This window comes from Elephas maximus, chromosome 23, assembly GCF_024166365.1.
Source record: "Elephas maximus indicus isolate mEleMax1 chromosome 23, mEleMax1 primary haplotype, whole genome shotgun sequence".
Lineage (NCBI taxonomy): Eukaryota > Metazoa > Chordata > Mammalia > Proboscidea > Elephantidae > Elephas > Elephas maximus.
Genome location: NC_064841.1, coordinates 22,677,475 through 22,695,540, shown reverse-complemented (window position 1 = coordinate 22,695,540; position 18,066 = coordinate 22,677,475). Strand labels below are relative to the sequence as shown.

Here is an 18,066-nt window from a genome sequence, read left to right as displayed (position 1 = left end):
TGCTCAACTACATGGTAAGCAAATAGGTGGATCTGAGCTTTCTTTTAGTTTGTGTGAAATAATGCCCTTTAAATACAATACTGATTTTTTAAAATAATTAAGAATTGCTATTCTTTAATTGATTAGATGCTCTATTATTATTCTTTAATAAAAACAGTAACTAATCCCGTTACTTAAAAAAATCTTATCTTCTGCAAGAAGTAATAAAATAGTAAAATTCATAATTTAATCTGTGGGCTTACTTTAAAGTATGTATCTTAGAGAACAGTAAGTTTATGAAAAACAGTCATCTGGGTTCTGATGGCAGTTTTATCACTGTCAACCCCAGTATGGGCGAGAACAGAAATGTTTTTATGTTGTAAGGCTAAATCAGAGCAAAAAATTTATTCTAAAACAGATCATTGGAGGAATAGAAAGCAATTAAAATGTAAACAGGAAGTTGTAAACAAGAAATAGCAACCCTCTCTCTTTACTTGACCAGTATATAGTCTATACAAACTACATAGATATCAAAAGTTTTATATATATACACAGCCAACATAATATCAAAATATATTTTATTCTGGACCTCTTTCAGATCTGATTCAAATTACAGTTGTCAAAGCAATACAATGCAAAGGGAAACTGCAACGATAACAACAACAAAAAATGTGCCTATAAAGGATAAAAGGGTCATTGGGGACAAATCATTGTGATGTCGAACCAAAAACATTGTTAAGTGTAATTAACATGGTCCAGGACAGCATAGAACAACTATATCAGTCTTCCTTACACAATAATCATGAAAACTGAACAATAAAAGTTCTTTAACATGTACAAAAAACTGTCATGGGCTGGTTTACACTTTTACAACAGTTTTAAAGTTAACTGGATAACTAAAGAAATGATGCAGACATTTTAATCCAGTGCTATAGGTAGGCTCACAGAATTAGACCCAAAGGATTTTGTAAAAATCAAAATGAAAACATTAGAGCTACAATGTCAAAGTCAGGAAAGAAGAAAATTACTTCTGTATTCAGGGATTACAGAACTACAAAATGCAGTCTGTATGCTGTTGCCTTTAATGAGATGGATAAGTACATCAGACTCAATACAACATGCAGAATGTTTTCCTGAACTTATCCAGAAATTCCAAAGAAAACATCATGAAACAGCTTACTAGGAAAAAAAAACCCAAAAAAAACAAAAAAAAAACCGCCCTAGTTAATCACCCTGCTTCAACACTGTCAACATAAAGGCAGAAATAAAGAATGCTATTAATACCTCAGAACTACTAGTATAAGACATCAAATTTCTAAATCAGTGTATTAAAAAAGTGAACACTTTCTCTTTCTCTTCTCTTGTCTACATTTAACTAGAATCATGTTAAAAAACATTTGATATTGAATGTGAAACTTCAGAGCTACTATGGGAAGGAGTAATTCATAACTTCCCTACTCTCCTTCCATCCCTGCTGATTCAGGATGGGGGTGGGGGGAATCATCAAAAACTAGGGTCTCTTGTAGATTTGCTGCTGTTCCCCAAAATGTTGGCATTTGCTGCCATGCCACAATGTTGGTCCACTGAAAATAGGATTTCTGCAGAAACTGTCAACAGTAATTCACCATATGCAAGCACCATCCTTAGCATGCAAGAAGAAACACAGGTTCTGTAGAAATGTACTGTGTGCTTAAGAAAATGAAAATCACTGTAAAACGAGTAAATAGCATTGCATTTGAAATTGATTTTTCTGCTTTTCTAGTAAAACTTGTCATTTTTGTTCACATAAGGATGGTCATTTTGCTTTTAAGAGCAAAAAAGAAAAAAAAACAACGCATACTCCTCCTCAGGCCTCTACTCAATAATTTACATTACTCTTAAAATCATTCTACATAAACAGCTCCTTAAAAATAGTACTCTCTCATTAAATCTAATTTGACAGAAAGAAGTTTAAGAAAAAAAGGAGTGCTTTATAAGTTATGTGAAAAAGTACAAATCTTTGGCCTTTCTCTCGACATTTTTACATGTCAAAAAGCAAAAAACCTTCATGTAATTCCATCTAGTGATTACTTTTTGCACCATAATTTGTTTTTTACACCACAAAAGGAGGCACTTTCAGTATCTGTATAAGGTGTTTAATCCTAAAACATACCTAGAGTATAATTAAACACAATTAGATACACTCTAAGACCCATTAGGAAATGAAAAGTTCCCACTTTTAAAAGTCATTTGAAAGTCAGTGATGGTAGCTGATCAACAATAGGAAATGGGAATTGGAACAAATTATGAAGAATTTATGGAATTACCGACACGGATAAGAACAAAGATATTCCTTTAGGATGTGTAAGAGTGACAGCTGCTCTTTCTTTTGTCTATTTTAATCAATTAGTATTCATTCAAGTTTTCTTACTTATGATAAGTAATCATCCTAATAACTATGATATCATAATTACTATGATAAGATTCCTTTCTTACAGTAGCTTATACAACAATGATATACAATGAATACCATGGGGGGGAAAAAAAAACAAACTACTGGATTCAAATGATTTTCAGGGATAAGTTCTCAGGAAAAAAAAAAAAAAAGAAGGGAAATCGAGCTAGAACCTCAAATATAGAACTTTACAGGCTGTGAAACTCCGTCTCTTGCAATCATACGTTACTGCCCAAATTAGAGACAGTCTTGTTTTTGTCCATTGGAGCAGCATCGTGGCACATCAGCAGGCAATGATGATGTTGAGAACAGCAGCAAAAATAAATAAATAACTGTGTGCGCATACAGAACCCAAGCCTACATAATGGATACCTTTCAGGTAAGTTTACACTTAAAAAGACCCAAGACTTCAGGATATTAAAGCTCTGTATTTATAATCTTTTATATGTCCTATTGTGGCTATTATGCTTAAGTAACATCGCTAAAGATTAAAAAGAAAAACAAAAACAGAAAAGATGACAATACCATAAAAACGTAGCTGTCTATTTTGGCAGCTATGCTGCAGAATTTCTTGACTGTCTTTTACTTGGCTGGGAGAAAGCAAATCACTAACTGTTATGCAAATGAATAAACTGTCCATATCAAAATACAAAAGTACTATCAATAATCACCTCTGACTTTCAGATTTAACTTCAGTGCAATTGACAAATGCATCGCTAAAGGAAAATGCAGCTTAAACATACTCAAAACATTTGTGTCTATTCCTGGGAGCACATTTAAAAATTATTGCACAGATTTTTTTACTTTTATTTATTTTTTTTAAACAACAACAGAGGTCAAGCACAGATGTGGACCTCCAGCAATAAAAGCAAGATTTCAAGTGCCAGATACTCAGCATATTAGGTTTCCTACATAAGTCACAGGGTAATAGTTCTAAATATCTATAATATGTTCCAAAACCCTAAAAACAGCTGGCACAAAACCATCATGAATGACTGCCTTTCCAGATGTAAATTTTAAAAAATATTATTACAGTATTATAGTCCCCACTGACAACAACTGGGGTACATTTAACAATGTACTGTGAAATTAAGTGTATTTATTCTCTTTACCAATAGCAAATGCTACCCTACCTTAGAAAAACGAAGACTTGCTTCAACCAAGGCTGTTTTGTAAAAATAGCAAAAACAACAAACACTGGAAATCGAAGCTGCATTCCTTGGAGTACATCAGTTTCTATTTAAACTTAAAACATGGGTTAAAATTTTAGTAGTAAAGGACTCAGAATAATTAGTGACAGAAATAGTGTTATAAATTTGCTAAGCTGAATAATAAAAAAAAAAGCGATTCCTTAATTAAAATCTTTGACACATAAATGTGACAACAATTTTCTCCAAAATGGAACACTCCTAGATTCTTGTTAATCATGGAACTGTGTTAATCACACATATAAACATGGCTTCATGCTGTCATTTGTTTATTTTAGCTTTTAGCTGCATGAGCACAAGAGGAGGATTGATGATAACTATTCTTAGGAAAATACTTGATATTATAAAGAGATTAAAAGACATGATATAGTAGTGATGAATGGAAAAAAAAAATAGCAGCTTAAACCTACCTATTTGAAAACATGTAGTCACAAGTACCACAAACGCAGAATCAGAGCAGCAGGGAGGTTAGTGCAATTATGTTTTTGTTTTTTTTTTTAATTTAAATTCTGAATCATTGCTATTTCAAAACACCTTGAAGCAAGTCTTTTGTTTTAAAGATTGTTTTTTAAACTAAGGTAGCAAACATTTTGCCATGTAATGGCAGTGTTATATGCCGTTATCTTGCTTTGTATAAAGAAAAATAACATGAGAGATTTTTAATACTGGAGTTTGGTTACATTATATATTAAGCTTCTACACATAATGATGGACACTTTGAGAAGCTATTCCTTATCCAGAAACATTTTAATCTCTTAAAAAACAAAGCAAAACAAACAAACAACAAACAAACAAAAAAAACCCAGATCTACTTTGCTCCTTTTCACAATAGTGCATGTTTTAACCATGGCTACAAAACATCAGGAGAATTTTTTTTTTTTATGCATCTTCAATATGGTATTTAAAAAAAAAAATTTTTTTTTGTGCCCTTCTAGTCTTGAATTGGCAGAAGTATGTCCCAAAAAAGCAACTATTGCATTTCAGCCACATCACCAAAAAAACCAGAGCATAACACCCTTTTACTGCTGTGTCTCAGAGACCGACATGACCAAAGCCATATATTTCTATTTCATTTCCAACTCCCCCTTCCCACAACATGCACCAATTGAATATATGCTCTGGGAGCCATAAAATGTACCAAACATCTACCTCTTCAAAAGAATGCATTAAAATATTTTTAAGAATTTTTTTTTGTTTGTTTAAAAGGTGAAAAAAAAAATATAAACAAGAAACTGATTCACTCCCTTACTTCATGCATCCATTAACTAAACCAAAAACAAAGTTTAAAAGCAAGAACAAACTACTGCTGTAAGTTTTTGTAAGTCCATTTTCTCTGTACATACAAACGGCTTACTGAAGGGAAAAAAAAAAGAATATAATCCATGGTGTCTGCTGAGTCAAGAGAGATAAACAAGGCTGTCATTAGTATCCAAAAACTGGTATATGTAAGATCTGCTTTTATAATGTATATTTCTCTTTTTTCTTCTGTTTTTCATATCCAAAACTTCTAAATGCTATTTTGGGGGCACAGCAGATTAGATTCCAGCACTTGGTGAACAGAATTCACAAGCTGTGACAAAACTCTGTCGTCTTCAGGGTGCAATTTTGTTTATATACACTGTATGTATATCTTTCTTTTAGATTTGGCTGTAGTGGACTGGCCATGGTTCAAGTGGGACTATAGCAGTACATGGGTCAAGGACAGTCATTTTGGCTATGTACACATTCATAGTCGGTCCATGGCTTCCAACTAGTAGCGCTATTTCCGAAGGTCTAATACACAAACCTGTTAAGAAATAAAAATGATCAACCCATGTGTTCAGAATTCTCTTGTACATTTTACACCATTTTAGTTGAACTTTCCTACGGGACAGCTTGTAATCTGTTACATATTTCCAAGTTCATAAAACCAGTAATAATCTTGAAATGGGCACTTAACCAAAAGAAATCAGAGAGAACATCTAAGCAGATGGAGGAAATAACAATGAGTTAATACCCTAAAGGTGGGGAGGCGGGCGACAGTTAAGATTTTTAGGGACCACTCTCTGTTAACTAAAAACTAGAAAAGATATGCTCAAAATAGACCATTCCCTGTCTCCTGGGCCCCAGTGAAAAAATAGTAGAGGTTATATAAAGCTGTAGTTTGGGTAAACAGCTAGTGGCTAGACCCTTTCCAACCTCCCTTTGCTTTTAGGGCTTTGGAAGCCGTAACCAGTATTTCCATAAAGAGCTGGCCGACTTCATCCTCAAAATCTCACGGTAACACACACTCCTCCATGCAGGACTCGCCTGCCTCTCTACACCCCTTCCTGCCTCTCTACACTCCCCGCTTCCTGCCTCTCTACACCCCCTTCCTGCCTCTCTACACCCCCTTCCTCTGAAACCACCAACACACTTCTGAACAGAGGGTGAAATGGGCATTTAAAACTCCAGTCACTGTTTATTCTCTCAGAGTGTTTTGTTTCACTAATAAAAGCTGACATAAAAGAAGAACTATTTCTTAATTATGAAAACTCTCTTCTGGCAAAAAAAAAAGTCTAAATCTTAGTTACATTCTTTGAATGCAATGAATGTGAAAACTATGCTACCTTCAGGAAAAAAAAAAAAGATCAATATATCTTTAAATTTATTAAAAAGAAAAAAACTTCTGTATTCTTTTGCAGTCACGGTCACAATAAACCATTTTGTCCCGTGTGTGTGTGTGTGTGTGTGTGTGTGTGTGTGTGTGTACCTGTTTCTGTGTCTGTACCCACATCCCCTTTGGAAACACCTTACTCTACTTACTGAACCATCTGATGCACTGGCTCCAACTTTGTCTCCTGCTGCATTCCAGCAAACTTCAAAAATTCCACCTGTTCCCCTATAGCTGTGAACTAGAGCACCTGTCTATAAAAAAAAAAAAACAACAGAATCATAAAAGTGACAATATATGTCATTAGAAATCTAAATATCGAGATAAAGAAATTATATGGCTTTATTACCAGCAATCAGAGTGAGGTCTTAAACTCCAAAATAACTATAAATTCTGAAACACTGGAAAACACTAGCCTGCTCTCACCAGATCACATACATACACATTCAGTTTCTCCAGTGTTGATAAACTTCTTTGCTAAGGTGTCTTTGGCCTCTTTGACACAGTTAATAACAACTATAGTATTCAATGTATAACACGGAATAAGCTTGTTACAGTTGCTGTTGACGGATGTATGACTTTGACCAATATGTAGAGAAACAAAATTCAGAATTTTTTTTTACAAAACATTCTAAAGAGGAAATAGAACAAACTACAGACAACAGAGCAATACAGACAACTCCAGTAAAAGTCGGTTAGTTACTGCATATTTACTAACCAGACCTCAAGGCAGGGGGGGTTATAAAAGAAGCTAAGGTAATATAAGACATGCACAGGAGTCTTGAAAGAATTTGTTACACTTTAAAAAAAAAAGTTCAACCAGGAACACCAATAATTTCACCAATTTAACTGAATCATAACTAAATTATTTTATTCCTTTAGTAATGGAAGCAAAATCATACAGTCGCCAATGAAGAACTAAAATGCTGCCTAAAAATGCATTTGCTTATGAGACCAGCCAGTAAGTACGGCAAAGGTCAGAGGTGCTGCTGTGAAAACGGGAAAGCCGTGAAACCTATGCTTCTGGTGTGCTGCCCTGACAAACCTGAGAAGTATCTCTGCAGCTTTACGGTGACACAAAAAGTCAAGACAACGTGACACCAAACCATGCACCTTGTAAATACCTACCAGAGAGCGGCCCCTAAGTTAACCAACTGTCTTGGAAGACTATGTCTTCAAATTCAGGTTGGTGATGGTACACAAACCATAGACACACTGCTATAGTTGATCACATTGGGCAGGCTCAACGCTTTTCTTTCTTAGCTAAAATTTCTCACAATTTGTGAGATTAACGGAAAAGACTGCGTATAGTAACCCATTACTGTTGAGTAGATTCCACTACGTCTTGCGTATCTACAGTTAGTTAGGACAGAAAAGACTGGCACCAACAAAACATGAGGTTTAGAAAGTAAAATCTATAGAGAAGTAAAATTTGGGGTTAAAAAAACAAAACTTCCTTTCAAAAACAATTATCAATTCCTAAGTCTGAACTGAACCAAAACCGCATGGTTGACAGAGCTATGACACTGTGGAAATATAATATTAAATGTCTACCTCATATCATATATAAAACATAATTCCAAATGGGTTAAAAATACAATGGAAAACACAAAACTTGAAAACTTCTATGAAGAAAAATCAGAGACCTCCGCGGCATCTATATAAGAATTTACTAAGCTACAAAAAGCACCAATCAAAAGAGAAAGATTAATCATTTGAATATATTAAAAATTCTATGATACTCCATGAAGAAAATTAAAAATCATTCCAATCCATATGACCAAAGAGCATCAGTATCCAAAATGCATAATGAACTGCAACCAATCATATAAAAATAGAAAAATAGGCTAAAAAATAAAAAAGCTACTCAAAAGAGATAGTCTGATTGAATTCTAAGTACAAGGAAAGATGTATACATTTCAATGGTCAAGAAAATAATGCAAATTAAAACAAAATACTGTTTCATAGCCATCAAATTGGAAAAAATGTTAAAATTAAGTCTGGTAACACTCAAAATCCAAGCCTGCTGCTGTCTGGTCAATTCCGACTCACAACAACAACACAGGACAGAGTAGAACCGACCCATAGGGTTTCCAAGGCTATAATCTTTATGGAAGGAGACTACCACATTTTACTTCCTCTGAGCTGCTGGTGGGCTCAAACTGCTGACCTTTTGGTTGACAGCTGAGTGCTTAACCACTGTGCCACCAGGGCTCCGTGATAACCCTTTCGATAAGGAAAAATGGGAAATCTTAAATATTGCCATTAAAAGTATAAACTGGTATAAAAGTGATAATTTTGGAGAGCAGTTTGGCATGTATAAGCTATGGGCCTGGGATTTCCACTCAAAGTGTGCAAGTTAAATAAACTTTCATTCATGTGCACAAGTAAACATGTACAAGGATATTCATAGAATGTTGCAGATAATATAAAAAAGTCCATAAATAGAGAAATGAATTTAAAAGCTGTGGTATACTCATACACTACTCTATAGCCATCAAAAGAAACCATCATTCTAGAGCGCCGTTATTTTTATTGTGCTTTAGGTGAGAGTTTAAAGCTCAATTTCTCATACAAAAATTTATACACATATTGTTTGTGGCGCTCGTTACAATCCTTATAACGTGACAGCACACTCTCCCTTTCTGCTCCGGGTTTCCCATGTCCATCCAACCAGCTCCTGGTCTCTTCCTGCCTTCTCATACGGCTTCCAGGCAGGAGCTGCCCATTTTGTCTCATGTATTTGCCTGAACTAAGCAGCACACTCTTCATGAGTATTATTTTATGTTTTACAGTCCAGTCTAATTTTTGTCTGAAGAGTGGGCTTCAGGAACGGTTTTAGTTCTGGGTTAACAGAGCGTCCAAGGGCCATGGCTTCGAAAATTCCTCCAGTCTCAGACCATTAAGTCCAGTTTTTTTACGTTGAGTTCTGCACCATACTTTTCCCCTGCACCATCAGGGACTCTCCATTGAGTTCCCTGTCAGGGCAGTCACTGGTGGTAGCCAGGCATCATCTAGTTCTTCTGGTCTCAGGCTGATGGAGTCTCTGGTTTTACGTGGCCCTTTTGTCTCTTGGGCTAATATTTTCCTTGTGTCTTTGTTATTCTTCATTCTCCTTCAGAATGACATGTTATCAAAGTAAATAAATTTCAAAAAATATCAAGTGGATAAAAACCACAAGTTTGAAAATATGCATATCATTTATGACAATTATAACACACAAAATAGCGTTATGGTTATTTTTAGGTGCCAACTAGTCTGTTCCAACTCATAGTGATCTTACATACAACAGAATGAAACACTGCCCAGTTCTGCGTTGTTATACTTGAGCCCATTTGTTACAGCCACTGTGTCAATCCATCTCATTGAGGGTCTTCCTCTTTTTTGCTGACCCTCTACTTTACCAAGCATGATGTCCTCTGGGGACTGGTCCCTCCTGACAACATGTCCAAAGTATATGAGACAAAGTCGCATCATGTCATTTCTAAGGAGCATTCTGGCTATATTTCTTCGAAGACAGATTTGTTTGTTCTTCTGGCAGTCTGTGGCATGTTTAATATTCTTCACCAACACTATAATTCAAAGGCATCAACTCTTCTTCAGTCTTCCTTATTCACTGTCCGTGTTTTGCATGTATATGAGGTGAATGAAAATACCATGGCCTGTGTCAGGCACACCTTAGTCCTCAAAGTGACGTTTCGCTTTTCAATGCTTTAAAGAAGTCTTTTGTAGCAGATTTGCCCCGATACAATACATTGTTTCATTTCTTGACTGCCACAATCAATGCGGGTTGATTGTGGATTCAAGTAAGATGAAATTCTTGACAATGTCAATATTTTCTCCATATATCATAATGTTGCTTATTGGTCCAGTTATGATGGTTTTTGTTTTCTTTATGTTGAGGTCCAATCCATACTGAAGGCTGCAGTTTTTGCTCTTTATCAGTAAGTGCTTCAAGTTCTCTTCACTTTCAGCAACTTGTATTATCTGCATATCTCAAGTTGTTGATAAGCGTTCCTCCAATCCTGATGCCACGTCCTTCTTCATAATAAACCCAGCTTCTTGGATTATTTACTCAGCATACAGATTGAATAAGTATGGTAAAAGGATACAACCATGATGCACACCTTTCCTGACTTTAAACCACAAAGTATTCCCTTGCTCTGTTCATATGACTCCCTCTTTGTCTCTGTACAGGTTCCTCACGAGGACAATGAAGTGTTCTGGAATTCCCATCTTTCACAATGTTATCCATAATTTGTTATGATCCACACAGTCAAATGCTTTTGCACAGTCAATAAAACACAGGTAAACATCTTGCGTATTTTCTGCCTTCAGCCAAGATCCACCTAACATCAGCAAAAACATCACTCATTTCACATAACTCTTCTGAATCTAGCTTCAATTTCGGCAGTTCCCTGTTGATGCGCTCCTGCAACCACTTTTGAATGATCTCCAGCAAAATTTTACTTACGTGTGTTATCAGTGATATTGTTTGGATAATCTCTGCATTCTGCTGGGTCAGCTTCTTTGGAATGGGCACGGATAGGGATCTCTTCTGGTCAGCTGGCCAGGTAGCTGTCTTTCAAATTTCTTGACACAGATGAGTGAGCACCTCCAGTGCTGCATCCATTAGTATTCCGTCAATTCCTGGAGCCTTGTTTTTCGCCAGTGCCTTAAGTGCAGCTTGGACCTCTTCCTTCAGTACCATTAGTTCTTGATCATATGCTACCTCCTGAAATGGTTGAACACCAATCAGTTCTTTTTGGTACAGTAACTCCGTGTATTCCTTCCATCTTCTTTTGATGCTTCCTGTGTCATTCAATATTTTCCCCATTGAATCCTTCATTATTACAACTTGAGGCATACATTTTTTCTTCAGTTCTTTCAGCATGAGAAATGCCAAGCAGGTTCTTCCCTTTTAGTTTTCTAACTCCAGGTCTTTGCACATGTCATTATAATACTTTACTTTGTCTTCTTAAGGAATCCTTTGAAATCTTCTGTTTAGCTCTTTTACTTCATCATTTCCTCCTTTCCCTTTAGCTACTCCACGTTCAAGAGCAAGTTTCAGAGTCTCTTCTGACATCTATTTTGGTCTTTTCTTTCTTTCCTGTCTTTTTATTGACCTCTTGCTTTCTTCATGTATGATCTGTCTTTGATGTCATTCTACAATTTGTCTGGACTTCAGTCATTAGTGTTCAATGTGTCAAATCTATTCTAGAGGTGGTCTCCAAATTCAGGTGGGATATACTCAAGGTCGTATTTTGGCTCTTGTGGACTTGTTTTAATTTTCTTCAGCTTCAACTTGAATTTGCGTATGAGCAATTGATGGTCTGTTCCGCAGTTGGCTCCTGGCCTTGTTCTGACTGATTACATTGAGCTTCTCCATCGTTTCTTTCCACAGATGTAGTCGATATGATTCCTGTATATTCTGTCTGGCAAAATCCACATGTATGGCTGCCATTTATATTGTTGAAAAAAGGTATTTGCAACGAAGAAGTCATTTGTCTTGCAAAATTCTATCACGTGATTTCTGGTGGCGTTTCTGTCATCAAGGTCATATTTTCCAACTACTGATCATTCTTTGTTCCCAACTTTCCCATTCCAATCACTAGTAATTATCAATGCATACTCATTTCATGTTAGTACAATTTTAACACAAAAAATAGTAGTATATATCATTTATTACGAAATGATGGATACTTTCTTCAGAGTTGCTATAGCCTCTAAGAAGGAAGAGGAAGAGAGAGGAGGTGTATACTTTTGCTGTATTTTTAACATTTTATCCTGAATATATATTTAAAAAAAAAAAGGGGGGAAGAAATCTAAAACAATTGTGGCAAAATGTTCCTGTCAAACTAAGAATATCAGTTTTATTATTTTGTGTGTATTTAAAATATTTTATAATTATAAATTAAAATGAACAAAAACTAAGACTAATTTGAATATACACTGTGATTTCTATACTTACATATTCACTTTCACAAATTATTCAACTGGTTTTCAATTTCAGAAGGTTGTTAGGTTCACAATCAGTTTTCTCCCATAAACACAAATTTATAAATAAAAATCAGAAATAAATTTTTTTAAACACACATATTGTAGTTATCCCTGCTGGTTAAAAGCTACGACTATTAACTAAAATGTCAGCAGTTCAAACTCACCAGGAGCTCCTTGGAAAACCTATGGGGTATTTCTACTCTGTCTTATAGGGTCACTATGAGTCAGAATTGACTCAATGGCAACAGGTTTGGCTTTTTGGGGATCTTTATTGCAGTTACAGTATATAATCCAATAAAGGCACATACTGATAAAAAGAGAAAGCAGAGGTGTAGCAATAAGAAAGGAATGATAAAATATTAAAGTTGAATATTTTTAGTTTAAAATGTAATTTAAGATTAAGGCTTAATAATTATTTGTTCAAACAGGAAAAAATATTTGCAACTGAGATCACAAAGCGCTTATTTTTCTAGCATATAAAGAGCTCCTGGAAATGAAGAAGACTAATAATCAGGAAAAGACCAATGATTAGTTTAAAAAAAAAAAAAAAAAAAAGACATGATTAGACAGTTCACAGGAAAAATAACATGAAAAACTCAAACATATAAAAAGATGCTCAATCTCACTCATAAAAGAAATGCAAATGAAACACTACAGCGAATGAAGACTATGGGGTAACATATTCTCTTATATTGCCAGTGGGAATATAAAATGGAATTATCACTATGCTTTTGTTTTACAGATAGAACTCAGAAAGGATACCCTAAAAGAGAAATGTATAAAAACTGCTGCTTGTGGGAGACAGACAGAAGTGAGATATTCTCGATGTGTATCTTTTTAGAATGTTTTGTTTTCTTTTTAAAAACTATATGAACATAGAGCTGAATCAAAAATACTGGAAGATGATCTATGCAAATTAATCGGTGTAGTCACCTATTGCAATTAGCTATATACAAAGAGAAACAGCTACAACCACAAATACCTGATCAGTGAAGGGGGACAAGCCAGGTGAGTGCCATTTAAGAAACAGCGTACATAGAGCATAAAAATTAAAACTTTAAGAAGATAAAAACTGAAATCAGCAGAATGCTTTTCCAGTTTTAGCAAAGGATCTCTGTATCATTATCTTGAAAAGATATAGTTAAAACTTTGTTTCTGATAAATCACTGTGTTCAGTCATAAAATCTTCTCTTTCAACACATTTTATACCACTCACACCGTAGCTCCTTCAAAGATAATTATTTTAGAAAACAAAGAAATTATGTCATTTATCTAAAGAAATGCATCTGAGACAGTGTCACATTCTGTGTCTGCAAAATTATTTGAAAAAACGAAAAACAAGGAAGGAACCTAAACCCATTTGTTAAGTGTGGTCTATATATGAAAATGTAATTTCAGCTGGTTCCAATCTTCACTTACCTGTAAATTCCCCAAAAAAGTGTTCTTAATTTTAAAACTGAGAATAGCTGCCACAAGACAAATGGGAAACCAAAAAGAAAGCATACAAATGTTTCCTACTAGATATAAGAGTAGGTGACCATGTAAATAACACAGACATACCTGTGTGTTCCAGATGTGCACACATTTGTCAAAAGAACCACTTGCCAGATACCTGCCATCAGGACTGAAGGCTACACTGTATACAGGCTCTTGGTGTTTTGTCAAAGTGTGAATGCAAATCCCTCGGTCTACATCCCATAACCTAACAGTAGAATCAAAGGATGCACTGCAAGGGGGAAAAAATATTTTAAAAGTAAAGAAATACTGTCACGCCCCCACCTCACCCCTAACTCCTAATGGCTAGCCCCAAATCCCTTATGAGAGGTAACATGGAGAGTCAGGGAGAAAGTAGTCTGGGAAGTGGGAGCCAGCCAGGAGAGGAAGCAGCTGAAAGGCATCTCAAGGTCCTGAATTGCATGTAAGTGAGCTAATTCACTGTGAGTCTTTTCTTTTTAAATAAGCCCTTTTATTGACCCACAATTTTGAATGGTAATTGACCTTTATTGTACTATACCTCAATTATTTGGGTCTTAATTACTATTTAATATTATTAATCAATATTTGGTATCATTGGACATAAAAACCTTTAGGACCTGAAACACTAATGACAAAACCCTGTGCTTTAAAAGTTGCAGGATATATTCCCATTTCATGGAATCTTCCCTAGTTTCCTCCCATATTTACCAGAAGTCTTCTTTTTAGAAGATCTATAAAAAGAAGATAAAACAAAAACATTACCTTGCTAACATAAGGTTGGCATTTGGATTACTTGTCCCTGGTCCTGTTGGACTCCATTTGATAGTATAAATTTCTTTATTATGTGCTTGCAAATCATGGACACAATTGTCTTGTTTCATACTCCATATCTAAACAAACAAAAAAGGGTATTATTATTCCACATAATGGCTACATTTAAAATACAAGCTGTATAACCAGAATCATGATTATAGAAGTCAGAGAAATATTTGCAAAGAAATTAGAATATAGTAGACTGTATTTAATATTTATTTCTCTAAAAAAAAAAAAAAATTATAAATTAGCTTTACGCTCTTCCAAAATATTCACTATTGTGAGGCTTGAGGGCTGAATTAATTGCAGCCACTCTAAGATTACTTTCTTTCCCTTAAGATTACTTCTGTAGCTTCACAGGTTATAAATTTCAGCACTCAAGACGTTCTATGATTAATGATTCTAAAATGCTGAATGCATTCGTTTTTATGCCATCCCTTAAACATCTCTATTATAAAGTCCTTTTAGAATCTAAAATCAGGAAAGGCTTTACTATGGAGAGGAGAAAATAAATAAGCAACTTATTAATACTAATGTTTTATATAGAAGAAATTATGAGAAGTAATAGAAATAATAATTATAGTTAAAATGGTGAGCAGAGAATAACCTTTCCTGAGCTGAAAACATACTTCTATATATAGATTAAAAAATATTTATTTTTTTAAAGCAACAATTAAATGAAGCTTACACCAAGGTTATGCCTGGCAAAATCATTCAATAAAGACATTGGGTGGGTAGCGGGGGGCAGGGCGCGAGAGAACTCTGTAATCTCTTGGCAAACACAAACCTCAAAGCCAGCTGTAGACAAACAAACATCAGCTGGATTTCATCCTCTCTGTAACGTAACTGGTAAACGACAGTAAAGCAACACCGTGGTGCTTTTGTGCCCTATGTATTTAACCCCTGTGTAAATAAATCCAAATGACACATTTCATCTGACTTTTCACTGGCATGAGAGACTTTTGAACCCTCCCATCCCTCATCTCCCTTGAAATATTCTCTACACACTCTTACCACTTCGGTCATTCCTTTTGGAAGCACATTCCTCTTGAGCTAGCAATTGCTTTTAAGACTTTGTTTATTTATTTATTTTGAGGTGGGTTTACCCACTTCTCACTCTATGCTTTCTACCTATACAGTTCATTCATACTCACGGCTGTCACTGACTATCCAGTTGTTGAGATTTACTAAATTTTTATCTCAAACAGAGTTCTCATCTGAGAATCAGATCCACCTGCCTTTGCAATCTGCATGGCTAAAAGGTACCGCAAGCTCAATGTGTCTGAAACAAATACGTGATCTTCTCAGTCTGGTGTTCCCTGTTCTCAGAAAATCGCTCCACTACAATTTACTCATCCGTCTAGTTTCTGCTTTAAAACTCTACATGAGCTTTTATTAGTGTTAGGATGAAGAACAGTTCTCTAACAATTTCTAGTCCTGACCTACCTCCAGCTACAACTCGATCCCTGACACTAGGATCTCCAGCCACTGGCCTTCTTTCATTTCCTCTTTTTCATTTAGCACATGTGCATTCAAGGAAAAGTCGGAGATATAACCATTAAAAAAGCACTTTTACTAGCAATGTTTGCAAGGGAGTCCAGACTTGAGAAGAACTGTCTATAAAAAAACCCACAGCAGTTATTTATGGGAAGAAAATATCACCACATTACCAAGGCTAGCCTGTTCAGGACAGGGGAAAGCAGTGTTCCCACATGATTATCTTATCTGTAGGGGTCATTACGTCTGCACTCATTGGTGTTATAAAGCAGAGGATAAAAATGTTTTCCTTAGGGAGTTAGCATGTTGGAAGTAGGGGTTCAAGGCTTCATTTATCTTTGTTAATTAGTATCAGGTTGTTCTTCATCTCAAAACACAAAAAGCTTTTTTACCCTCACTGTAGTATGTGATATGCTCAGGCACGGCAAGATGTCAGTTTTGCTTTAACTCGTGCATCCAGAAAACACAAACGCATGTTAAAAGGTAGTTGTTGGCATTTCAACTAGGCTCACTCACTAAGAGATTCACTTCTGTATCAGATTCCCAGCAAGGGTGGTATGTGCTCATACCACAGACAAATCCAAGTAATATAATTCATGGAATTTCCATCAAATCCATCAATGCTACAAGGTCTTCTATACTTATTAAATCTTTACAAGTGCAAATAAACTTAGATTTAATCACACCAATATATGACTTTCTAATGGTGAAGATAAGATTTAATTACACCAACATGATTTTCTAATAGTGAAGATAATGTATAATACACTTCTTTAGTATTACAATGCCTATTGTACAGCAATCATCGTACCAGTATTTATTGGCTATAGTCGATTACTTTTATGATGATTTCAGATAAGAATACATAAAATACAAAAAAAAAAAAAAGATGATTAACCATTAAAAAGTCAAACGAGTCCTCATAAAAATCCAGGTTTAAATCTTCAATGAACTACATATGAGAGAAACATTCTAAAAAGGCTTAAAATGGCCAGAGCAGCCACACTGTAAACCCCAACCTGTTTCTCCCATGATGATAACCGAATTACCTTTAAAGTCATGTCATCAGAACACGAGGCCAGGAGATTGCCAGTTGGGTCCCATTTGATAGCATTTACTTCATTCTAAAAATAACAGCAAATATACACATTTTCACTTTATAGACTGGGTTGCCCTCTGGACATGAAACATACATACTTCAAATTCACTCTGAAACATTACCCGTTCATCATAATCACTTAGAGTAGAGAAAAAAAGGTTTCTTACCGTGTGTCCCTGGAATGTTTTAATAGGTCTGTCTTGTCCTAATTTACAGACATGAATGCACATATCTGTACTACAGGAAGCAAAGGTGTTGTTGCTCTGCCAGTCAACATCCAACGCTGGTGCTAGAAAGAAAAACAAGGCAGGGTTTGCACTTAAGCCACATGCACTGAAATCTAGGCATTTTAGTTTTGAGTCATGGTTGGACAACATTCTTAAGTATGCTAACAGGAAGTTATAAATATTTTAAACTTTTTAAGAAACTACGGGTTCTTTTTAAATAAGGTATTTACATTACATTAATAAATATTAATAAATTTCAGTTTAGCTGTCTCAATGCAAGATACAGCCTAATGGAAAGAACACTGGCCTGGTAATACAGACATGACAGCTTGCTCTGTCCATTACTAACCCTGGTCTTGGTTTCTCATTAGTAAAATGATAAAATTAAACTTGATGATATAATTCCTTTTACTTCTAACTTCTATGAGTGTTCAATGGACAAGAAGCCTTGATGACTAAATCATTCTCTAATTAGTAAATCCTAAACAAGTCACTCAACTTCTCATGCTATTTCCTCATCTAAAAATAGGGATAATATACCACCTTTATGCACAGTACGTAGAGGTGTTGTAAAAACCAAGTGAGATGATGTGTACAGAAATATAAATTACAAGAGCTAGACAAATGTTACACTGAATAAATATCATTCACATTATCATCTACTCAACTGACACATGGAATATTGCTTATGATTTGCACAT

At 35.2% G+C, this 18,066-nt stretch overlaps 1 protein-coding gene across 9 annotated transcripts in view; it reads right to left on the bottom strand.

Annotated features, from left to right (window-relative positions):
- Nucleotides 1–540: 540 nt before the first annotated feature.
- TBL1XR1 (TBL1X/Y related 1) overlaps nt 541–18,066 on the bottom strand; it is a 187,433-nt gene continuing 169,907 nt past the window's right edge. For 8 of the 9 annotated variants that reach the window (XM_049867633.1, XM_049867630.1, XM_049867629.1 and 5 more), the window contains 6 exons: nt 17,306–17,427; nt 17,089–17,163; nt 14,492–14,619; nt 13,814–13,979; nt 6,406–6,507; nt 541–5,407 (listed from right to left, as the gene is read on the bottom strand). In XM_049867633.1, the coding sequence (XP_049723590.1) occupies nt 5,381–5,407; nt 6,406–6,507; nt 13,814–13,979; nt 14,492–14,619; nt 17,089–17,163; nt 17,306–17,427 (620 nt within the window). In that variant the 3' untranslated portion in view covers nt 541–5,380. Of the gene's footprint in view, nt 5,408–6,405; nt 6,508–13,813; nt 13,980–14,487; nt 14,620–17,088; nt 17,164–17,305; nt 17,428–18,066 lie in introns of those variants that run through there. The other variant, XM_049867638.1, reaches the window with a different exon arrangement.